The 25,307-nt window shown below is 48.2% G+C and overlaps 1 protein-coding gene across 3 annotated transcripts in view; it reads right to left on the bottom strand.

The window, feature by feature from the left end:
* Window positions 1-25,307, bottom strand: part of PDS5B (PDS5, regulator of cohesion maintenance, homolog B (S. cerevisiae)) — a 121,325-nt gene that overhangs the window by 44,149 nt on the left and 51,869 nt on the right. For all 3 annotated transcript variants that reach the window (XM_006879584.1, XM_006879582.1, XM_006879583.1), the window contains exons 14-18: window positions 22,713-22,761; window positions 19,982-20,121; window positions 17,582-17,697; window positions 13,731-13,836; window positions 10,185-10,345 (exon numbers count right to left, since the gene is read on the bottom strand). In XM_006879584.1, the coding sequence (XP_006879646.1) occupies window positions 10,185-10,345; window positions 13,731-13,836; window positions 17,582-17,697; window positions 19,982-20,121; window positions 22,713-22,761 (572 nt within the window). The remainder of the gene's footprint in view (window positions 1-10,184; window positions 10,346-13,730; window positions 13,837-17,581; window positions 17,698-19,981; window positions 20,122-22,712; window positions 22,762-25,307) is intronic.

Raw genomic sequence — 25,307 nt, 5'->3', positions numbered from 1 at the left:
TGTCATTCCGAGCAGCCTTTTGGAATCTTCTGTTCAGCTTTTTAGTATCTTGAATTCTTCCTTGTGCTTTGGCTTCTCTACGCTCCAGTGCAATCCAACTGATAGCCTCTGAAAATCCACTGAGGGCCAACTATTAACTGGTTTCAACTCAATGGTAAGATGTGAGCAGTGAGGCAAGGCAGTTTTATACCTGCACGCTTGACAATTAAAGTACCATCTTGGTAACCATTCCGTTTTACCTGACAAACTAGGGGACTTTTTGCACCATCCTTGTGCATGGGGCCATGATAATCTCTGTATTGTTCACAATTTTAGTACACCAAAACAGCACAGTAGGTGACATTTTAAAGGAAACAAAGTGCAGTCAAGATAAAACAAATAAAAGTGATTATGTACTGAAGAAACCAAATGCAGTATTGTTGTGTTGTTGTTGTTTAATGCCGTCGAGTCGTAGACAACTCATAGCGACCCTGTGAACGAACAGCCTGAGCACTGTTCGTACATAGAGTTTCCAGAGGCAAGCCATTTCGGAAGTGGATGCTGCTCCTGCTTCCAGGCTTGATTTAGTCGGGAAGCTCCAGCCAACACTGTCCACCATGGGTGCCCATTACCACGATTGGCACATCACTGTCACCATGTTCAGCATCACAGCAACCACGAGTTACCTCTGTACAGCAACGCACAGACCAGTGCTGTACAACCTAGAAGAATGTTTGACAGGAAGACAATTTGGACCTGGCCGAGGGCCACAGATGACAATCACCCACCTTTGGCTTGGTAGCACAGCTTCCTTCCACTAGTGTTAAGAGAGGGAAAACTTCCAGGCATAGACTAGTGACCACACCCAGGGCTGTACTATCATGGGAAGCAGGTCAGCTGGATCCCATTGATTCCTGGGCCTTGATTTTTGTTGATGCCCTCAGAGCAGCTTTATTTCCATTGGCTCCTGACCATATGTGTGGCACTTCTTGATGTATTTCAGCACTGGCCAATTCTTCTTTACAACAGTTTTGTGTAGTTCTTCTCTATCTTCTTTAAAGATTTCTTGGATCATTTGATATTTTCATGGGTAGGACTCTGTATGTCAAATTTCTAAAAAAATGCAAATCAACATTATTGTAGTGAGAATCCTTGAAGGCTTTATGATAGATGTGACAAGCTGACCAGACGATGTCAAATAAATGGGTAAAGATATGCAAATTTGGAGGACTTCCTGGTTTGAAGACTAGTACAAGTGGGGGACTGGTGTGAGGTCACGTAAATACATGCACACATCTGCACTTCACACTGATTAGCATGCATGTCCATGCCAGCAACACACAGACTCAGAGACTGATGCCCACTGGTGGTGGCCAACAGGCTTCCTAGGAGGGTCCTGGCAGAGGAAAACAACGTCAGCACCCCAGGCATTGACTTCACTGCCCTGTCCAGCAGCCAGGACGAACACACCAGCAGTGCACACACGCTTTGCTGCGCTCTCCTCCACCTACTGGGCACAAGACCACATCCTGGACTTCTTTCCACGTCCCCACCTGCCCAGGGTGGCAGGTGCTTCCAATGATGAATACTCAGGCAACCAAAGTTACACTGTGCTGAGCTTCACATATCTGCATTTCTTTATGTTTAAAGAATCTAGTGTGGTTTCTTTTGTAAGGTGATCCTATCCATCTAATCATTATGGAGACCAAAGAGAAAGATATGCATGGCTTCTGAGTTGATTTCCAACTCATCTCCCTCTAAGACAGGAACCGAAGCTGAAGAAAATGAATTAATAGATTCAAGCCTCGAGCTGCAATACTTGAGAATGTGGTGAGCAGAATACTGGATGACCCAGGAAGCATCAAAAGAAGATGGAAGGAGTACACAGTCACTGTACCAGCAATAACTGGCTGACACAGAAAGAACGGCATGAAACAGCATCTGTGATCAAGAAGCAACAGTGATGAAGGATGAAGTTAAAGCTGCTCTCAAAGAAGGGGGGGGGGGGGGAGGCCCCAGAAACTGATGGACTATCAACTGAAAGATTTCAAAAGACAGGTAAGTGCACTCATCAGGTTTTGCCAGGAAATCTGGAGGACAGCTACCTCGCCAACTGACTAGAAAACACCTGTATTTATTCTCACTTTAAAAAAATCAAAAACAACCAACACCAAAAAACAAACAAAAATAAACCCACAAACCCACCTTTTTCCAACAGAGCATTGAAATTATCAAACAGTATCACTAACACATGCGCAAGCAAAATCTTGAAGATTACTGAAAAGTGTCCAGCACAGTGCACTGAGAGAGAACTGCCAGAAATCAAGCTGGGTTTAGAGGCCATGGTATTATATCACTGCCAACATTAGATTGATCTTGGCCAAAAGCAGGGAGTACCAGAGGAGTGTCTATCTGTGTTTCACAGACTACACAAAGGCACCTGACTGTGGATGACAACAAACTGTGGCTGACTCGGAGAAGAATGGGAATCCCAGAGCACTTGATTCTGCTCATGTAAAACCTATACTTAGACGAGGAAGCAACAGTCAGGAACAGAGCAAGAAAATACTGCATGGTTCAAAATTAGAAAAGGAGTGCGTATCTGTATCTTTTCAATCTATATACAGAACAGATCGTTCAGGAGGCTAGATTTTATGAAAAGGAATTATGGTATCAGGATTGGAGCCAAAACTAAGGAAGACATAAAGCGCTTGCTGCAGAAGGTCAAGGACTGCAGCCTTCAATATGGATTGAAGCGCAACATTAAGAAGACAAAGATTCTCACCACTGGGCTGGAGTGGCAGCACCAAGATGGATGGAGAACAGATGGAGACTGCTCCTATTCAAGTTCAAAATCAATGTTCTTGGCACCAGCAGACAGGAAATCAAGACAAGTTTCTCTGGGCAAAGTCTGCTGTCAGGGACCTCTCCAGAGAGCTAAGGAGCAAGTTTTAGTCTGGAGATGAAGGCGTGCCTGATTCAGGCCATGGTCTTCATAATCACCAAGAGTGGACAATGACTACGGATGACAGAAGAATGGATGCCTCTGAGTTGTGGTGCTGGAGAAGAGCACCGAATATCCCATGAACTCTCAAGAGAACAATCAGGTCTGTCCTGGAGAGGGTGAAATCAGATTGCTCTTTGGAGGCAAGAATTTGGAAGCACCATCTCACATACTTTGGGCATACTGCCGAGATGGACCGGTCCTTGGAGAAGGACATGATGCTTGGAAGGGCAGAGGGTCAGCGCCGGAGAGGAAGCCCCTGGAGGAAGGGGACTGACACAGGGACTGTGGTAAATGGGGGTAGGTGTCTCAGAGACCATGAGACTGGCTCAGAATAGGGCAGGGGTCGGAGCTGGTGTGCACAGGATCACTCACTGAATCTTCGCTGACTGACTTCACGGCACATAACAATTAGCACAAGGACAGGAGAGATCAGAGTTCCTGGGGCTTCAGCCTTTATGACGAGACTGCCTTCCTCTCTCAGAGTGGTTGGTAGCTTCGAACTACCAAGCACGTGAGCAACGCACCATCAGGATTCCTGCCATTATCCAACTGAAGGCCAGAGAACCTAGAGGCCCGTGCGTGGTTCAGTGGCTTCGAACCTTGTGGTCACCAGATAAGTTCTGTCTTAGGAATAAATTCCTAAAAGCAGAATTAACGAGCAACAATTTTTAAGGTGCTGTGTTTCACTACAGACAAAAGGGCGGTATGGAAACGCATGCCACCGAGTGTCACTGGACCCAGCTGACATGCCGCCGTCAAGAGCATGTGTTCATCACCAGGGTGGAAGCCCCACTAGTGAAAGTCATTTTTAGTATTCTTTTCTATTGGTTTGCTTTCAAAGGTCACATGAATTGTGCTCTCCGCTACCCTTCACTCTCACTGTGTTTCATACAATAATTTTCATGATGTTTTAGAAAATTCCTCAACAACAGGTTACACCCGCCGTTACCAGCATCTTTTCAGGTCCCTAATGGATTTTCCCATTTCCTTCACAGCCTCCCTCCAGCCGCCACTGTGCGACCCTGTGCCGTCCAGCTCATTCCACCTCTCAGCTGTCTTTTCAGCCAGAATTCACTTTGCTCCAATGGTTGAGTCTTCACGCAGGGCGGTCACAGAGCCCCTCATCCTAACACTTCTGCTTCTAACTGGTTTTACTCTTTCCTTTCTCCTCCACCAACATGTCCAATGCGGAGGTGAAACCTCACACACGCACAGCTGTTCGCAACACTCTCAGAACCTGACACAGTGCACACAGTGCCTGGGCTGCAGCGGGGGATTCGAGGATTTTCCAATCACTCTCCAGATATCACATTTACCAGCCACGGTCCACTCACCACAGGAAGAGGAGTCTGACAAAAGTGTCGTTCTAATACATTGAGGAATTTAATCTTAATCTGGACTTTATCTTCCATCCACCTAAGCCATATGTAAAATTGAGGAAGGCAGTTCACACCGATTTTTTCTTTTCAGAATTGCTGCCTGTTCGTTCCTTCACAATCCCAGGGAACACAGAGCATTTCCTCAGTGAGACCTGGCGGTGTGGAAGCTCGACACACAGCGGCTGCTCAGGTGGTCAGGGCTGCGAGCCCAGCAGAGACTGGAGATCCTCTGGGCCACCTCTGCCCTGACCTGTGGTGTCACTAGGAACAAGGCTGCTCCACACCACCAGCTTGCTGGTGGGTTTCAAACCTTTCTGAATTTCTCTAATATTGTAGTCCCACAGACTCCAATAGAAATTTGTGGTTTTGTACACCTCAAGTCTGAAGATTCTGATTTTTATCGTCAAAACCTTTTCTGAGATGATTATTAGTGGTATATAAGAAGATACCTAGATTTTCAGAGGTTTATGTTGGCTACTCTTTGCCTCACACCATCTGGGCCTGTTTCCAGGAGGGACAGGTTCTTGAAGAATGACATCATGCTTGAAGGGTGGAGGATCAGCACAGGAGAGGAAAACCCTAGATGAGAAGGACTGACCGGGTACCTGACACAACGGGGGAGGCGTGTCAGAGACAGTGAGTCTGGCTCAGGATATGGCAGGGGGCAGAGCTATGGCCCACGGGGTCACTATGAGGAACAGGTGACTCACTGGCACATAACAACAACCACAACAGCTCTGTTTCAGGTCATCTTCTTGGAATTTTCAAGAAAAATCATGATTTTTCTTTCTCTTTCCTAAGAAAACACATCTTAAATCCTGACACAATCGCACTGGCTAACTCTTCCTCACCACTGTTCACCTTTTCTTCATTTCGCTGGAAAGACTTCTAGTCCTTCATTTCATGATATCCTCAGGTGCCGCTGAGCCAAATATGGTTCACAGCAACCCTGTGAACAACAGATCCGACTCTGCCCTGTCCTGCGCCATCCTCACACTTCCTGACACACAGAGCCCATTGTGGCAGTCACCGTGTCAATCTACCTGGTAGAGGGTCTTCCTCTCCGCCGACCCTCCACCCGTCACAGCATCATGTCCCTCTCCAAGGAATAGCACCTCCTAGCAATGTGTCCAAAGCATGTGAGGTGAAGCCTCATTATTCCTGCCTCCAAAGAGCACTCCGGCTGCACCCTCTCCAAGACAGATCTGTTCTCTTGGCCGTCCGTGGGATGTTCAGTGCTCTTCTCCAGCACCACAGCTCAGAGGTGTCAAATCTTCTTCTATCATCCTTATTCACTGTCCAGCTCTCAGATACACAGCAAGTGATCAGAAAGACTATGGCCTGAATCAGATACACCTTAGTCCTCAAACTGACACTAGTACTCCTCAATAACTTGGAGCAGTCCCTAACTGTATATTTCCCCAGTGCAGTGAATCTCCTTCTTTTCTGACTGCTGGCACCAATGGTGTTAATTGTGGAACCAAGTAAGATGAGGCTGGTGAGAGTTTCAACCTCCTCTCCACCCACCATGACGCTGCCTACTGGTCCAGTCAGTGGTAAGAATCTGTTTTCTTGACATTGAGACACAATCCATACTGAAGGCTGCATTCTACAAGCCCTCTTTACTTTCAGCAAGAAGTGTCATTTGCACTATGTGATAATAACTAGTGAACTGAAAGATTATGTTACCAGAGTAAGTAACTCTGTTTTGGTGGATTAATGTTGCAAACAGAGTGATTTCTTTCTTTAAACTCAAGTTCTCTCATCATCTATCACAATTAGCCATCTTGTTCCCTTTTACCCATATGTGGCCAAGATACCAACCCTTAACGCACTCAGACACCAAGCCGACCATGGAGGGCTGAGCCACCCAGATGTCCCAGGGCAGAAAAGTCAGCAACGCACGTCCAAACAGCAGCCAATGAGAACGCTCGGAGCACCTCTCCTCTCTGACGTGGAGCTGCAGTGACAGTGGACAACTGTGTGTCTGGTTTCATGAATCACTTGTAAATAATGAGGTTTACTGACATCAGCCTACCAGTGTAGCCCTAGAATTCGCTACATTGTACCATGATGAGGTTCTTGTTTACTTGGGCTTTTTGCATCAATGTTTTCTTTTGGGCAGGGAGTGTGATACCTCTTAATATCCACAGCAGAGAACATGGTTTTAACAAGTAGCTAAAGGTTGATGGTTTAAGCCCAAGAAAGCAGGCAGGCCTAGCCTCCAAAACTCCGGCACACACCTGAGGACAGACGAGTGGTGCCAACTCCGCACCCACAGCGTCTGCTGCCACTGTCCTGGCTTTGTCAAAGCAGCCACAATGCTTCCTGTCACAACTCCAGAGTCGGGACAACTGAAGGGAGCAGCAGCTGCAGCTCTGCCACATCCCAAACTCCCCGCGGGAATCAGCTGAGAGGCCATCTTCTCTATTTCTTTCAGAATTACACTCTCATTTATTAGGTTTTTCCTTCTCTCTTCTTTAGCCAATTTTACTAATCCACATCATTAAAAAAAGAGAGACTAAAGTATTTTTCAAATATATGTGTATAACCACATTTACAGCTTAACAGCTGAGACTAGCCTAAAGCGAGAGACAGACCGAGAGCCTGCGCCAAGGACAGCAGGCGGGCGTCATTTGCTTCCCCGTAAACACAGGGTGGTGAGGGGCTAACTCAAAGCCCGTTCTCTCTGGGCACAGCAGCTGCTCTGTGGGAGAGAGGGGCGGTGGCCCCCACAGAGCTTACCGGCTCAGGAGAGGGGAGAGGGCCCCCGACCCCGCACTGCTGCTGAGGGCCAGCCTCCTGACTGGCGGCGTCCTTACAGCCCACTCAGAACTGGCCTCTCTACTGTGGACACGACATGGTCACGCACAGAGCCTGGCCTCTCCTGGTAAAAGGTCCACAGTGCATCAGAGGCCGCCGCAGCGCGCTCACCTCTGAGGAACATTCTAGTCGTCTGTCTTCCAGGACGTCCACGTCTCCTTTTGCCCTGACATCTGTGCAATCAGTCCTACAGTCATAAACCAGGATATTACGTAACTGAGTCTTTTCATCTGCAAGTTCACCCTGTTTATTCACCCGCAGCAAGCAGATCCTCTTACTCACTGTCCGACTTGCACAGGCGTGAGACACCTGCAGACGCACTGAACCGGTGAGGTATACCTTAGTCGGCAGAGTGACACCGGCTCTGTGCACTGTCTCCCCACGTCCACGGAAACCTTCGCTGCGCTAGGATGCGGTGACTGATTCAGGACCGAATGTCACCCTCCATCACTGCTGACTGGGTCAGCACGTGACTTCTGAGCAACTGTCTGGCTGCCACGCCGCTGGCAATGAGACGCATGTCCCGTGGCCCTTTGCCTCGCTCTCAGAGCAGACAGACCGAGGCTGGACTTAAACCAGCCTCTCATTAATCCTGGCACAACTCAAACTGAGCTTTAGCTCCTTCAAAATCTGCACCACACCACAATCCTGCCTTCCTCTAATTAGTGAATGGCACACACTGAGGTAGGAGTCCATTCTGCTCACGATGGCCTCAGGACAGAAGCGCTTCCGGGATTTCTAGGCTACAAACGCCAAGCAAGCGGACTGGACCACTGGACCACCAGTCGTTCTTCCTCAGGCAGCTGGCAAGTTCAAACCTCCCACCTTCAGTTCATAGCAGGAATTCACACCCCCGAGTCACCAGGGCTCCAAACAATCATGGCAATGACCATGCTTTGCCTCTCACGTGTGACAGGATTTGGTACAAGAACTAATTACCAAGGCCGCCACCTTCGACTGGTAAAGATGGGATTCTGTCTGATGTCATCCCATCCAGCTTGTAGGAGGGGCCACTTTCGTATCTTTGGTTTTCTTATTCTTTTAAATAGTCTTGAGACGTGCAGTGAAGATCATTTCATAAACAGGCACTTACTGCTGTCACTGTCCCTCAGGATGAGCTTACCAGACGTGCCATCCCTCCTCTCCACGCCACACACGCACTCTCTGCAGTGTGTGCCCAGGGCAGGGACGCGGCCGGAGGACTGGACACCTCGCTATCAGACAGCTGCAGGGACCGTGGCTCCATGCTCACCCCACATCCTCAGGTGCCCTCCAGCACGCTGAAACGCCCACAGTCTGCCTTGTTTTCCAAGTTCTCCCACAAACAGAGCCGTCAGTGGCTGTATCAGGGCCCCACAGCAGCCCTCCGAACGTCAGATCTGAACCCTGTCACAGCCTCACAGTCTCGGACACGTGTGCACCGTCATCACAATCCCCAGGTCAACCCGCATGTGGACTCTCACCCATCTGGGTCTTTCTCAGCATGACCTGTTTCTAATGATAGGTGTCAAAAACCAGCTTTTAAAAGGTAAAGGTCATTCAACAGACTGGCAGCATGGGCATACAACAGTTTTCTTTTCATAAAGGTGCAGGATTTTGGGGGAAAAAATTGAAGGCTGTTTTAGAATGCATACGAGTGAACCCTCACCACAGAGGGCCTCCACCTCAGACGACCCTCCACCACAGAGGACTGCCAGCAGTCCCTGGAATCACACTCACAGCCACGCAAAAGGCCAACACCCAGCACTGAGACCCCAGGACCAGACCGCAGGACCACTGAGCCCAGCCTTTCCGAGCAGGGGCTGGGGCCCACTGCAGACAGCACTGCATCTGACCCAGGTGGCGTCTGGTGCCCTAGCAGGCATAACTCTGACACAGTCAGGAGAACTATGCAAATCTCAGGAGTCTGTGGTTCCCTGAGGAGGCAGGCAAACCTGTTAACAGTGTAGCTGGCATCTTGTGAGTGCGATTATGAAAGACAGATGTGTAGACACACTGGGAGAGGCGAGGGGGGTTGCTAGGCTATGCCATCCTGCCTGACTAGACAGTGCCCTGCAGACACAGATCTAACCCCAATCAAAGAAAAGCAGGAGGGGGCGCAGCACAGGCAGACAGGTCAGGACCCCTTGTCTGTTGCAGGACAGGCAGCACAGAGCTCAGCAACCTCAAACTGTGGAACCGGGCGGAGGGCAGGTGACGGCCTAGGAAGGTGAGGGGGCTGCTTCCTCCAAGCCCCCAGCCTCACACTGGACGGTGATGCTGTGGGGAGCCTTCCAGCCAGTGCCCTCGGGCACAGCAGAGAGGTGCTGCCGAGCCCAAAGGAACCAGCCCACAGGCTTGGGAACGATGTCCACACAGGGGACGCACAGGACAGGGCGGCGCCCCGGGGCCTTTGGCTGCTGCGCTGACAGGGGCAGATGGCGACAGTACTGTCCTGCACAGCACCAGTGGCTCAAAGCACCCCCTTTCCCGGAGTGCCTGAGCGCTTTGGCCACAGTGCCATCCCAGCTCCAACGGCAAGTGCCCTGGACTGCCGCCTCTCTGCCAACACACGAGGGACTGCTGTCTGTAACAGTCACCACTACCCACACACCACGCACAACCAAGGGGCTCCAGGGAGTAGTGCATTAGGCGTTAGACTGTGTAAAAGGTCAGGAGCTCAGAGCCACAAGCTGCTCTGCGGAAGGAAGGTGGGCAGTCTCCCTGCTGGAAGATTTCCAGCCTCCAATCCAGGGCAGCGTCCCTACGAGTTAGAAGTGACTCTGCCAATCAGCAACACGTCAGAAAGACACACTCTGCTCAGTCAGCAAGTTCCTGTGACTTTAGAATAGCAAACCTTTCTCCCAAGGAAGTGGAATCCAATTTCAACAGTACAGACCCCAAACTGACTCTGACACTTTTCCATCAACATTTAAGATGCTCCAGTACTTGCATTAAGTCAAGAAACAGCAACATTACTGCCGACTTTTCAAACACCCATCAGCGCCCCCACTCACGATCGGATGTGCGGAAAATCCTCTTCAATTCTGCTTCCCGTGTTTTTGAAGATCTGCAGGGCAGCTTCTGCGACTTTCTCATCGTCCATCTTCAGACAAGCCAGCAGAGACTCGAAGGTTTCCGCAGAATGGAACGAGATGGGGTGAGTGAAGGACAGGACCTGCAGAGAAGCCAGGAGAGCACTTTAGTCTGAATTCTCCTCAACCCAAAGGCCACTGCTGAGAGCTCACACGCAGAGACACTGGAAGCACAGTCAGAACAGCAGGTCTGCTGACAAAGAAACTGGGGGGAGTCCGAATAAATTAAAATTTTACCCAAACCTGCATCAAACCCAAACCCACTGCTGGGGCATCAACTGCTGACTCAGGTGCCTCTGCTGGGTTTCCAGGCTGTAAATCTTAACAAGAGGAGAATGCTGGGGGCCTCTGGTCACGCCCTGCTTTGATTGTTGTTGTTAAGTGCCATCGAGTCACAGACAACTCACAGCGACCCTATGAAGGAGAGTCCTTGACACTTGGGTGCCTTTCATCCTTTCTCCTGGTTCACAAGGTTTCCGGAGGCAAGCTATTACGGAAGTGGATGCCACTCCTCCTTCCCTGCTTTGATTAGGAGCCCAAAATAGAACCATTAGCATTTCTTATGCAAAATGACCCCAAGACCACCAACTAATCAATTATCGGCAGGCAGAGGTGGGGAAGAAGGATGTCAGAGTTCACAGCTTTAATCTGTAAAAGCCCACCTGCACTGAGTCAGTGCTGACACACGGTGCAGGTCTTGGAGGCCGCACACCTTTACAAGGCTGTCTGGCGGCCTCGCTGGTGGGGCTGGGGGTGCCAGTCCAAAGAAGAGTCTCTCTGGCAGTTCAAATCCATCAGCTTCTCCTTGGGAGACAGAGGGGCAGTCTCCTCCCAAGCAGCTTACAGCCTCCAAAGACTCAAGAACCCAAACAGCCTCCAACTGAGTCAAATCTCTCAAGCGAAGTGAGCGGGTGTAGAGTGGACAGGGAGGTGCTGGTCTTTCTGAGTGGCTAGAGGGTCTGAGCTGCTCGCCTCACAGCGTGCTCCAACGACGGGGTCCTCCTGACAGCACGCCCACGTGAGACAGAGTCTCCTATCCCTGCCTCCAAGGAGCACCCCGGCTGCACTTCCTCCCACGGGGTATCCGTAGACTTCGCCAGGACAACTCTAAAGCACCGGTTCTTCTGTCATCCTTGTTCACTGTCTAGCTTCCAGACGCACAGAAAGCAATTCCCAGTATCTACTAGGTTAAGTATGGCCTGGATCGGGCACAAGGAACGAGTGCACCAGGAGCAGACCAGGACACTAACACCGCATGCATTAGGGCTCCTCTAATCTAGAAAGGGCTTCCTCAAAGGAGCTTATAAAACATAAAACAGGTACCATACACCATGTCCGTAATCCATACGTGAAGCATGACTTCCTCACAGGGAAACACGATTCAAGAAGGTACCCAAGGCGAATCTCGTGTAAAACAACTAACAACAAGGAATCTCTCTCTCCCTCTCTGTGTGTACACTCACAGTTTTTTTTAAACATTTTCATCTTTCATTAAGCATTTACCATAGTCCCTGTTTGTGAAGGTAGGGAGGTGGGCAACTAACACAGCACATTAGTGGGGGAAATTTCTCACACCTCCAAACATTGTAACATTTTCTTATCTATCTTGAAGTCCAAAGAAATGACACATGACCAAGAGGTCACTAGCAGAGCTGCACAGCTCTGTACTGTTTATAGAAGACTACAGCTGGAAAAAAAACAAACATTCACCTACAGGAGAACTCTCAGGACCACGGGACATACCATGAAAGAACACTAACAATGAATTTAAAAATATTACCTTTATTTTTTCATAATGTTAATAGATTGATTTTAAAGCTTGAGAAGCTCACAGAGGAATACTTTGTCAGAAGTGTTTTCTTATTTTAAAATTTAAACTATGGTTTAAGTGAAAGTTTATACATTAGTTTTTCATTGAACCATTCAAACACTTGTTTTTTGACATTAGTACAATGTTGAGTTTTAGTTTTAACTTGTGCCAGGCACTTTGCTACAGCTGTACAAAATTTAATCTTCTTTATAATAGTTTCCATTCTCACAGCTACAGAAAAGGAAACAGTTGCAATTAACCCAGCCAAAGGCACACAGCTCCTAAATGACAGTGCAGGATTTGGGTACTGGCTTGAAAGAGAAAAATGTGTAGGATTTAATAAAGGCTTACTTATGCAGTCTGTTCTCCACTACCTAAAAATGTGTTATTTTAAAGAGATGAAATAGAAATAAAGCACACAATAATGTTTACACACAGCAAGTTTGTTTTCTTAATAATTTTTGCATTTTAAAATTGTCTACATAATCTAGTACTTTTTTAATTAGGAAGATTATTGTTTATCTAAAAAATTTAAAAGGAACTGAATATCTAGGAAGCCTTTGGCCCAACTTCCAATATAGTTGGCAATTTGTTTGCTCTCTATTGGGAAATTCAAGTGACATGGTGGGTTGTGAAGGTCAGAAGATCAAACACCCAGCTGCTCGGGAGAGTGGGAGCCTCAGGGTCCCTACGAGGTCAGAACCAACTCACAGGCAGCCGGCTGACACTAGTCTTCTGCTTCCTAAAGACAGTGACAACCACATACCATTACTTTAATTACATTAATATCATTACAGAGAACAACATGCTAGGGACTTAGTGGTAAGGAATGGCATTGCCAACACAAAGGCACATGGTGCAAATCTACCAGCTGTTCCCAGAGAGATGGCATCCTCTTCTTGTATGGCGTACGGCTTCTGCAAACCTGCTCAGGGGTCGGTTACGGGTGGGTTCTGACTTGATAGCAAATAGTAACATTATGTAAGAGGAGGCTCTGGTGGCCTGGTGGGTAATGAAGTGAACTGGCAACCCAATGGCATGAGGTTCTAAGCCAAGAGCTGGGAGAAGGATGAGCGATCTCCTGCCAAGCCTCTGAAAACCTGCTGGCGGGCCAGCCTGAATCAACGGCACACAGCAACACAGCAGGCGGAGCAGGCAAAGTGAGGAGAGAGCCGGAGCTGCTGTAGACAGGATCGCAAGGAGGCTGCGTCACGGCCCTTAACAAGAGACTCCATCAAGTCAAGCATAGTGACTCTATGAACAGAAGACCTAATGCCTGTCGGTAACTATCGTCATTTCTCCACGTTCACAGAGTTTCCAGAGGCATGTGGTTCAGGAAGTGGATGCCACTCTTGCTTCCAAACCTATTTTACACCTGGGAGCTCCACCAAACTCTGTCCACACTGAGAAGCCATTCTGGCATTTGATACCCCAACGTTACAAGGTTCTGCATCACAGGAAACCCAGGTTACCTCATACAGCACATTGACAAATGTGATGTGCAAAGTGGAGAGTGTTCCTCCTGATACTAAATAGGCCATTTCTAAATTAACTAAGAAAACTTGAGAACACTGTACTCCAGGTCATAACCACCTTAAACAGCAGTCCTCAGGAATAGACGCCTCGGCGACATACCCGGCACGTACGGCAGGTCTCACCTTCAGCAGCTCGAGGCCTGCTCTGATGGCCTGGTCGGTCGGCACGCCTTCATCCTCATCGTCCGCTGTTCCGTCGATGGATTTGTTCACTTGCTTAATAAGAGCGCTAAAGCAGGACACACAGCAAATTGGGCACGTGTCATTTTGTTAGATGTTTCTCCATCTGTTTCAGTCACTGCTGCACATTTTCTTCCTTCCCCTCTCCCAACCAGCCCTGAAACGCACCCCGTGCTCCAGATCCTTGTGAGACATAAAATGCCTCCTCACACACTCCTTTCCGACAGTTCTTCCCTCAACTGTTGTAATGCAGGCCCCATCAGCTAGCCACTCTTCCTATTCCTTCCCCAACCTCCCCATGTCTGTATTGTTTTATAACAGTGGTGTTAGGCATTATTTGTCTTTTTTGTGATTGAGATATTTCACTCAGCATAATGTCCTTCAGCGTCCCTCATGCTGTGGTAAAGTGTTACAAGTTCACTATTTTTCAATGCTGTACAATTCCATTATGTGAATGTACCATAGATTTTCTATTCATTTGTTGGTTGATGGGCACTTGGATTACATCCATCTCCTTTGCTATTGCGATTAATACAGCAATAAACATGGGTGTGCACACATCTGTTTGAGTCACAGCTCTGGATTCTTTAGGGAATATTCTTAGTAGTTGTTGTTACATGCTGTCAAGTTGCCTGCAACTCATAGCGACCCTATGTATGGGAGCCCTAAACCCTGCTCTATCCTGTGCCAGTCACTGAATTAATCCATCTCTCGAGGATCTTCCTCTCCTGCGCTGTCCCTCCACCCTCCCAAATATGACATCACTCTTCAAGGACTGGTCCCTCCTTGCAACATGTCCAAAGTATGTCAGACGAAGCTTCAAAATCCTTGCCTCTGAAAAGGCTTAGTTTTGTCTATTAATTCCAGTTAAAATGGGGGGGAAAAATCAAAGCTAACCTATCATTCATGATTGTGGTTCTGGACTGATTCTCCAGTCAAAAGAAAATGATAAACACAGATCTCATTAATAAACTGTAAATCGAGTAACACTTCATCATGTGACCAAGAAAAAAGGAAAACTGGTTTAAAAACTGTCTCAGTGTGTTTCACGAGAACGGTTGCAGTGATGTGTTTCAAACAACCAGATTGGACAGGGTTTAATTTGGATGTACTCTGTATATAAAATATTTAGGATTAATACGTATTTCATTCCCAACTGCTGCTAAGAACAGCTCTTCACTAGTTTCCAGTGGTGGTAGCCTTTGCTGACCCATGTTGTACGCTCGTTCAAACCACCATGAGCTGTCCTCTCATCTCAACAGCAGTAACAGAGTTCAACAGGGCAGCAGACAACAAATGCTAGCGAGGTTGTGCAGAGATTGGAGCTCTGATTCCCTGCTGGTGGGAATGCAAAATGGTACAGCCACTATGGAAGGCAGTCTGGCACTTTCTCAAAAAGTTGGTAATAGAAATGCCATTTGACTTCCAGAGAATACTTGATTGTGCTCATGTGAAACCTATACTTGGACCAGGAGGCAGCTGTCAGAACAGAGCAAGGAAACACTGCATGGTTCAAAATTGGGAAGGGTGTACGCCAGGGATGTGTCCTATCTTCATACCTTTTCAATCTATATGTGGAACAGATTATCTGTGAGGCTGGGCTCTATGAAGAGAAGTGTAGCAAAACAAAGATTCTTATCACTGGGTTAATTGACAGTATCGAGATCAATGGTGAGGAGATTGGGATTGTTAACAGCTTTAGTTTGCTTGGCTCCACAATCAACACTCTTGGCCTTTTCAGCTTTTACAAGTGTCACTGTGTATCAGCCAATCCTCTCAGAGCCAAAATCACCGTCCTGCCTCTGAACAGGGAAAATACCAAGCTAACCAGACTACCAGAAATACCGGAAAAGGACTGAACATAGATTCCAACGGAGTAGGCATTTGAAATGTCTTCTAAAAACTCAAGCTTTAACTTAAAAGTAAAATAAAATTTCATTATGCGATTATCTACTCATTGACACTGATCATTTTCTTGGTTAAAAAAACTATTGAGCCCTCTTCAGACTGCACGGCAACAGAAAGGCAACTTGGACACATGATCTTTCCCCACTGTTGTTGGCTGACGTGCACTCATTTGTCTCTATGCATTCACATGTGTGCGGCCCACAGCCGATGCACTTCCGACAGCAATTACACACAGGAGTCAGCTCCGATGCCAGAAAGGCGACACAGCAAGGTGGGGGGACGATGAACTCTGAAGAAAGACGTGTAATTCTCACCACACCATCACACACACAACACACTCCAGGACAGTGCAGCCTAACTTTCCCAGGCACTGGGAGAGGTGTGAGTCCCAGGGGCTCGCCTGAATCTTCCCGTTGGAACTGTCAACTTTAACTCACGGTGGCCCCATGTGAGAGAGCAGAGGTGCAGGGCCCACTGCCATGTCCTGGGCTGCAGTATTCACAGAAGCACGGACACCTCCACGGTCACCAGTGGGTTTGAACCTACAAACCTACACATCGTGCCATGGACTCTCCTCAGAGTGCAGGCATTAGTGTCCCTGTGATCCAGTGCCGTCTTTCTCAGGACAAATCCTGGACGTTTCATCATGTTCATGAACCCTTAACTGTGTGGAAACCAAGTCCACCCTGCTACCAGTCCACACAGCCACCCGCTCTGGGGCTCTGAGGGGAAACGCAGACGAGAGAATATGGCTCCCCTCTGCCCCAAAGAGCGCCCGGCAGATTCCAGTCACTGACCGGAGAGCATCAGCCTAATACGCAGCACAGTGCGCCACCAGGAACCCCTGGGCCACATTTACTCTCGTGCAGTCAGAACTACACAGGGCTCCCCCTAAAGCAAACACCAGCTCCAACACCGCCAGCACCAGCCCAACCACCCACCGGCATAATGATCATCACCACCATCGTCCCTACCCCCATGACTACCATCCCCACCGTCAGTGCTACCACCACCACTGCCACCATCCCCCCGCCACAACAGCTATCACCACCACCATCGTCAACATCAGCACTACCATTACCACCATCCCCTACGGTCACTCCCGCACAGCCACCACCAGCACCACCATCAGATTTACCACCATGGTCACTACCACAGTCCTCACCACCACCACCACCACACCACCTCCACCATCAGTCACCACCACCATCCCTACCACCTCCCCCCACATCCATCACCATCACAGTCACCACCATCATCCCCCCGGCAGGCAATTGCCTGCGTTTTCTTTTCCCCAAAGCCTCAATCCGTCTCCAAACGCAGGGCTGTTTCCATCCTCCTCCCCCACTGTGTTGTGATCAGCGAAGCAGGAGCCTCCTTTTATAAATACCATTTTCATTTCCTGCACAACAAAGGACAAGCAACAGCCATTTCCTGGGAATAGAGAATCAGGGAGTGTCAGCAAATAGCCTGCACGAAGCAAAGCCTCCAACACTGACTGTTTACAAGACAAGGGACAAGAGCTGTTTCTCATACACCACTCAAAGAAAGGGAAAAAAACCTCTGACCCCAAAACCCAATTACTACAAAACCATACTTATCATTAAACTCAACCACAAAGCCAACACCGCAATGTGAATAGATGCATATTCAATACCTGCTATACCTGCTTTGTTTCCTTCACAGCACAGTGAGCTGACAAGCGAAATGCACCAGCTGCCCGCAGGAAGAGGGTCCTGTGTGCATCCAGCCCCAAGGCCTTAGGAGGTGGTCTACCCTGCCCTCCAGGCCTGCTCCGAGCTGGCTGGATTTGAGAGTGTGTAACAGGGGCTGCACGTGCACATCAGTGAACAACAGTGAGAAGGTGTTATTCTACATGCGCGTACCTGATAGACTCCGCGTCTATGTGCACAGGCGCGATCCTCTCCAGGAGGAACTTGATCATTTCCAGGAAAGGGTTCGTAGGCTGCTTGGGGTTGCCCAACTTCTTGGTGATTTCACGCTGAAATGCAGATTTCTGAAAGGTTAGGCAGAAGTTTACACAAATCGTCCCCTCCCCTTGCTAAGAACTGACATTACTACAGCCATGCACGGTGGGTCCTGGATTGCAGACTTCACTGCAGACTGGTCTAGTCCCAGGAGCAGAGGAGAGCCACTCTCTCAAAGAGCAACATTTCAAGTCAAAAGGAAAGCGACGACACCACAGTGGAGCTGACAGCAGGACGGGCGTGAAATGAAAAGGCCGCTGGATGCCCGTCTCACACCTCACATCAACCACATTCCAGAGGGACATGGACAAACACACGTGGGTAAATCTAAGAGTCAGCAAACTCAGGGCTTCACTGAGCAGAATTCTCACCAGGAAGTCTGTTAAAATCAGATTCCAGGCCCTGCATCACAGGTTCTGCTTCAGTCGCTCCAGAGCAGGGCCAAGGAACAGCTATTTTTCACAAGTGTCACCGAATACCAGGGATCAGTGGTACTAGCAAATATCTTCACAGCCTGGGGCTCTGGGAGGCATGGAAACCCCAATCACTGCTGTCCAGTCCTCTCATGCTCCCAGCAAGCACAGAGGGCATCGCTCTCCAGGACTGTCATTTCCATCATCTTTAAGATCCTGTAGAGCTGTGGCTGGATTCAAACGGCACCTTTTCTGTCTACAATTGAGCATCTAACTGCTAACTGCACCAACAGAGCTCTGTAAGAGTGATGCTAAAGGCAGAAACGACCCAGGAGGATGAGCAAAACAGACCGGAAAAGAAAAGACATCAAAAAGCACCGGGAAAAGGACAGAAGGGCAAACCGACCGAGCATCACCTACCACTTTGCGGACAGACAATTCTATAGGCCGGGGGAAGGCAGAAGGCATGCAGTATATGGAAGGGAGAGCTGACCAGTGGACTCCAAAACACGGTGCAGCAGCCGGCAGCCTGGGCGCCCCAGAACACAGCACAGCAGCCGGCGCCCCCGGAACACGGCATGGCAGTCGGCGTGCCCCCAAAACACAGTGTGGCAGCGGCGGCCAGCAGCCAGCACACCCCAGAACACGGCGTGGCAGCGGCAGCCAGCATGCACAAGGCCAAGCACTGCCCCGTTCGCAGCGGGCTGGCTCGGTTGGCTTGTTCCAGCAGTGATGATGTCGCCACTGGGTGAATTCTGACTTCCAGCAACCCCACACGTGAAGAGCAGAATTCCTCCATGAGGTTTTGAACTTGTGACCATTTGGAAGTAGTTGAGTAGGCCCGTCTCCCAAGGTGCCTCTGGGAAGGTTTGAATTGCTAGCCTGAGAATTAAGAGCAAAATGCCATGCCGCCCAGGGACTCCATAAAGGCAGTGACACTGGCCAATATGTTATCTTCCACCACTGGCGATTAGTATAAAGACAGGTCAGTTTCTAATACTGAGCAATTTGGTAAATAGAGTAAAAGTTGGAAAATATGGACCTTTTATTAACCTTTATAACTGAACTGCCAGAAACCTCTCCTTAAAAACAAATGAGTGGCAAGCTCTGGTGACCTAGTGGCAAGAAGCTGCACTACAATCCCAGAGGTGTGTGGTTCAAATCCACCAGATGCTCTGCTGGAGAAGGAGGGACAATCTCCTCCTGTACCAGTCAGCTCTGATATGACGGTACACACACAAAAATAAATATTAAAATTTTTTTAAAGATAGAAAATTTTAAAAAATAAAGAGCTAACACTATATATCTATCTATTAACAATAATCATGATCGTGTTCTTTGCAGTAATCAGAGAGAAAACATTAGTTTCACTAAGTGGACAGTTTGATAAATGAGTTGTGCCCCACAGCCACAACATACAATTCTCTTAGAGGACAAAATATATTGAGTAAAACGGAAAACGTTGCATGCAAACATGGTCTCACTGCAGGAAGACAGACACCTTAACACAATCAGCAGAGGTTGTGATGATGAGATTATCATTTAGTTACAAACTTATTTTTGTGATACTGTAGAAATACTTCCTAACAAATAAAGCTTATAGACCAAAACCAAGCTACCCCCTCTGAGGCAACCAGGACCCCCAGTGACCCTGCAGGAGAGAGCAGAACCCCCACACACAGGGTACAGAGGCTTTACAAGAACTCGACAGCCACAGCCGGTCCGTCCAGAGGAGCGGCCAGTCGAACGGCACCACTGACTTCCGGTCACCATTCCAGGAAGTGCTTTCTCCAGGGCACCCACATATTTTAAACAGGTGGATGAGAGGGACCAAAAAAAGAGATTCCGCCACACCTCCCCCACACAAGCACTCCGCTTTCCTTACCACACAGCCTTCAGCCTGCTTGCACGAGCACGTGGGACTAACAAGGACTTCTAACTGTTTTCTAATTTTCTCATCATCTTCTAGGACCTGGGTGAACTTCTTCATGAAATCCTGTGCCTTACCAGGATCTGGTAAATTTCCTTAAAATAAAACAGAGGTATCAAAATTTTCTCAAAACAATACAATAAAGACATTTTTAAACCCAACTCAATGAAATGATAAATCCTCAAGCCAGTTTTCACATGTGATAAAGAAGGACAAGGTGCTGGGAGAAGCAAAACCAACCGTTCTGAAGGACTGCACGGAATAGTCAAGAAGGGACTGAGCTTTCAACCAGAACGCTACAATTTCACTCTTATTCTCAAGCTTTTTAAATAAACTAGTCAAAAAGGGACTCATAAACTTTTCTTTTAAGAAGTTGTCCGTGTATTATATGGTTAGTTTTCAACCAATCGAGCAGTACACACATCCATTGCTGTCCGCAGACATCAGTCAGCACCCTCTCCTGAGGAATTCGAGCCAGTGTCTCTGCTGGGTCGGCTGTCAGCACAAGAAGAGGAGAACTCTGCAAAGTCGGCGAGGACGGCCATGGTCATTGTCCTAAAGGCTCCACGCTCTAAGTCATCTCTGAGGGCTGCTAAAATTCTGACCTCACTACCTCTTTTGTTCTGACTACTGACCGGTCTATAAAAAAACCAGACTGGGATATTTCTATTATGTTTCCATTCACTCATGGCTGCACATTTTCCTCTCTCGCCCGCCCGTCCACCTTGCATGCACCTCCTGTCTAGACTGCTGTCTCACATACAAAGCCTCAGCATACAGCCATCTTTTCGGACAGTTCTGCCCCTCACCTTCTCTGATGCAACATTCATTATTTGTCCACTCTTTTCCTATTCTCCCCTAAGCCCCTGTGTCAGTCCTATTTTAACAATGGTGTTACGCAGTGTTATCTTTTTTGTAACTGAGAATTCTGTCTCCCAAGCTCACCCATGTTCTTTAATGTTCACAGTTTTCAATGCTGCATAATATTCCATTATGTGAATGTATGTACCATGATTTTTCAGATTGAGATATTTCTAAAAACAGAGACGATACAGACTTTGGCCTATAAATTAAGTAGGAGCAATTCAACTGAGTCTCCAAACTGGAATACAGTTAACTCACTCTTTAAGGTCATATCCAACTCTGAAAGTTCCTTTTAATCCCTGACGACAGGCGTCAATCACTAAATCAAACATTAAATACCTGACTGGCCTCTGCGTGATTCTGTAATAAATACATCTGCTGGGGACAGAGAGATACAGCAGAACAACAAAGAAACAGAATTGTGCCCGGTGCACATCAAATGTTCACACAGCCAGGCCCTGAGTGCACGTGGACACTGGTCAGGCAGCCCGGTGCCAAGTGCGTTCTAAGCTTCTCCAGCTGCTCCCTGGTTTAGCTGGGCTCAGGAAAGCTACCCTAGTGAAGGTTGTCGAATGAGGCCTGTCAGGTAGGAAAGAGCAAAAGGGAGGAAGGAAAGAAGACCATCAGAAGCAGAACCCTGAGCTCAACAAGCGAATGTGACCAGTGAGACCCCTCATGGAAGGATGCCAAGAGCCCACTTCCGGACACTGACTATGGGCGCCTCACGCCTCTAGGTCTTAACCTCCCTTCTCCCCACAGGAATGCTGGTATGTTCAAGTACAGGCCTTTCAGTGAGTAGCCCAACACTCCACCTTCACGCCAGTAGGCCCCTGCACCTCAGAGCGATAGAGCATAGGGAGGCTGTGCTTGCTGGTGGACACTGAGCTGAGAGGAGGACAGGAGATGAAGTCCTCTAGGGGTAATGCCCACAGCCCAGCCAATGACCAGAAACTGTAACTACAAAAAACAAAAGCACAGAGCTGTGTGTTAAGCTAGTCAATACTAAAGACCCCTCTAAGTGCCATGGACTCAAAGACATGTGTGGTCTTCAAGCCCTAAACCAAACCAAGTCAGCCCAATGTGTGTGTATATTTATATGCATATGTCTGTGTGTGTAATCTGTGTCTCAAATACGGTAAAATTCAATGAGAAAGCAATAATAAAATGCAGATCCTGCTGTAAAATCTGTGAAAGCTGGAACTTGTCTAAGGTGGAAGTCTGCCAGAGAAGGAAAGCGCCATTAGCCCCGATAAAGGGCAGTGTCCGCCCAGGAGAAGGCTCAGAGGGCAGTGAGGGCTACGAAAAAAGGCCGAGACCCACAGGGAGGAGGTGGAGAAAACGCCGTGACAACGTGGGGACTGTAATTAATGCCCTAAAAACAAACTCGGTCTGCATGACCAGAAAATCAGCGGCCCTGTAACTGTTCACTGAAAGCACAGGAATGTAAACGAGACAGAGAAGTGGTAGAAGAAGCCCTCGAAGCGCTGCCTGGCCCGTCAGAGGCCCTGGAGACACACGAGTCCAGCTTGCTCGGAATCAACGTGTGGAGCTGAGAACTTCTCGGAGATAAATGTCCAGCATGAAGAAGGATTCTCCAGGTCGGGCGCGAGCAGGACACCACCAGGATCGAGAAGCTCTGCGTTGTCCGCACTCTTAGGCAGACACCGGGGTGGGAGGTCGGGACCCTGAGCATCTGTCTGTCCAGTCGCACAGAACCATCGTCCCTGCACGCGTTCCCATCACAGAGAAACAGAACGCTTCCAGCCATCAGAAAGGTCTCTATTCACTCTTACTTCTATACAGAATGTTTATAATAACTTACTTGTGATAACCATCACCTTTGAAAATATGGCCTTGACGCTGGCATCTGTCTGTAAAACAATAAAGAGGGCAGTTAAACCTCTTGGAGTGAGACTGAACAGGAAGCTGGACAAGCAGAGTCCTCTGCAGGTGACAGTAGGTCCAGGACCCTCTGCAAGTGGACAGGGATAGGTAGACAGGGACGGGTGACCGCCAAGTCCCCTCTCAGCTCCCCCTCTTCTGCCGCCCAAACAAAACACAAGTTCCTGTGTCCACGTTTTAGGACAAAGAGAGCATTTACTTCACTTTAGTGTAGAAAATGTAGGCCAACTGCTTAGAAATGCAACAAAATACACAGGAAATGTCAATTTTCAAATTTTTAGCTTTAAGCAAAAAGCTGACGTTTGAGTCCCCAAATGTGGCTGAGAGGAGGTGTTCCTCCAATGTGTCCGGAAACACGGGGTGTGACAGTAACACTATGGAGGGGCAGGACATTGGAAGAGGGCCCTCAACAACCGGCCACTGAGCAGTTGTGTGCGAAGCCCTGAGGCAGCCTGTAAACACGGGGGGAGGCACCAATTCAAGCTGTGAAGACAAGGTCTCTTCTGCGATGAGCTTGCCAAGAGCAGGGAGAGTCAAAGCACTCCTCACGGGTCAAAGCCATTACCACCGAGTCAACGCCACCCCCCAGGGCCCCTGCAGGGCCCACAGACTGGCACAGGGGTCCCAGGCTGCCATCATCACAGAAGCGGGTGGATGCGTCTTTCTCCCTTCAGAGCAGCTGGTGGGTTTAAACCCTAACCTTTCAGTTAACAGTCAAGTGCTTAACCACTGCACCAACAAGACTTTTCACAAAACACTACAAGAAATTCTTTGCAAATCCTGGAACTGTATTAAATACGGGCAGATCTGTCTAGAATCTCTCGGGATGTTTCCTACTAGAGGAAGGCTGTGGTGCTGGTCCTCAGGAAGCATCAGCTACTGCCCTAAAGGCTGGCGGTTTGAATCCACCAGCCGCTCAACTGGAGAATGAGGGCACTCTGGCCTCCTCCTTAAAGATCTGCAAGCTTGGACACTGGCCACAGGGAAGTGACGAGTCGGAACCACGGACGGCAGCGGGAGATCAGCCACTTCACGCCAGCAGAGTGCACTAACTGAGCCCACAGCTAGAAGGTTCCGCCTTAACCGAGATGTCCATGTTGTCCTCTTGACAGAAAAAACACACAGCAAAACCACTGCTATTTATTAGAAGGAAAAACATTTTCTAAAGGTCCAAGGTATTCAATAATAGAGAAAGAAGGATTAATCATGTTTTATACAAAGTGGTAACTATTGTTGGTCTCCCAAGTCCAGGCCACTGCCCAGACAATGCCAGCTGCCAGCGGCCCACAGGACTTGCCAGGCTGTCCAGGCACGCAGCAGGCAGCCTCTTCACTCTCCCATGGAGCAGCTGACAGGCTCGATCCACCAAACACAGTCAGCACGTAACGCTCTGAGGCCTGTACCACCAGGGCTCACCCTCAGTTCACTTCCAAAAGGAAAGCTTCCTACTCAGTTACTGAGTTCAATGAGGCACAAGAGCGGTGGGTTTACACAGAGCGTGAGCATGTGGCTAGAAAACCCACCCAGCCTCCCTTCATCTGGGGAACCTCTGGCAGGTGGGACGGGCCCAGGTGCTTCCTCTCTTAGACAGCAACAGCACTGGGCCGGGACGCACCTGGGGGGCAGGAGGGCTCTGTGTAGGAGGGAGGAGTGCAGTCTATGGACTGAAAAGGAAGCACAAATTAACTCTGCTCTGTTTTCCCTGGAATGCCATTTAAAAACACTCCGTTTCTTTCCCATTCATTTATTGTTCCACTTTTCTCCCCTCACAAATCCCCCCACCCCCCAGTACACTACCATCTTGGAAAAGTAAAAGAAAAATTATTTCATTGTTTTACAATCCCTCCCCCCAGGTCCACTCCACTATACAGCCTTCACTCTTGACTCCTGTCATGACAAAAATACCTAATAATTTTCCCTCCTAGTTTTCTCCCGCATCTGTTTCAATGCAGTATACATTACTGAACCCATCCTTCTCAGTCTCCTCCCAACCCCAAGGTCAGTCCTGCTTTACAACAGTGGCACCATGCAGTATTTGTCCTTTTGTGACTGAGATACTTCACTCCCTTTGAGTCCTATCACTTACACATTATACAACATCCTCAAAGAAAGAGGAGGGGAATTAGAACTGTTCCAAGTTCTAGACTACAGCACTGTACATCTAATAAATGAATCAAACCTATGTCCTGGAGACAAGTCTGACACAGAGCAGCCCTGAGTCCAGTTTCCTAGGCCATGAATCTTTAAGGACCACAAGGCCTATCTAGCATCTCCTTCAGAGCAGCTAGTGGATTCAAACTGCTGCCCTTATCATTAGCAGCTCACTCATTACATTGTATCTCAGAACATCAAGTAATACTTGAAACCAGTATTAATAATTATAAGTAAAAATAATTAGTAACAGTAAAAATAATTATTAGTAAAAATTATCAATAAAATTATTAGTAAAAAAGTTAGTAAAAATAGTAAAACATCAAGTAATACTTAAAACCAGTATTAATAATTATTAGTAAAA

This window comes from Elephantulus edwardii, unplaced genomic scaffold, assembly GCF_000299155.1.
Source record: "Elephantulus edwardii isolate Elephantulus edwardi_28Jun2011 unplaced genomic scaffold, EleEdw1.0 scaffold00004, whole genome shotgun sequence".
Taxonomy (NCBI): Eukaryota; Metazoa; Chordata; class Mammalia; order Macroscelidea; family Macroscelididae; genus Elephantulus; species Elephantulus edwardii.
This window is presented reverse-complemented; position numbering and strand designations above follow the sequence as displayed.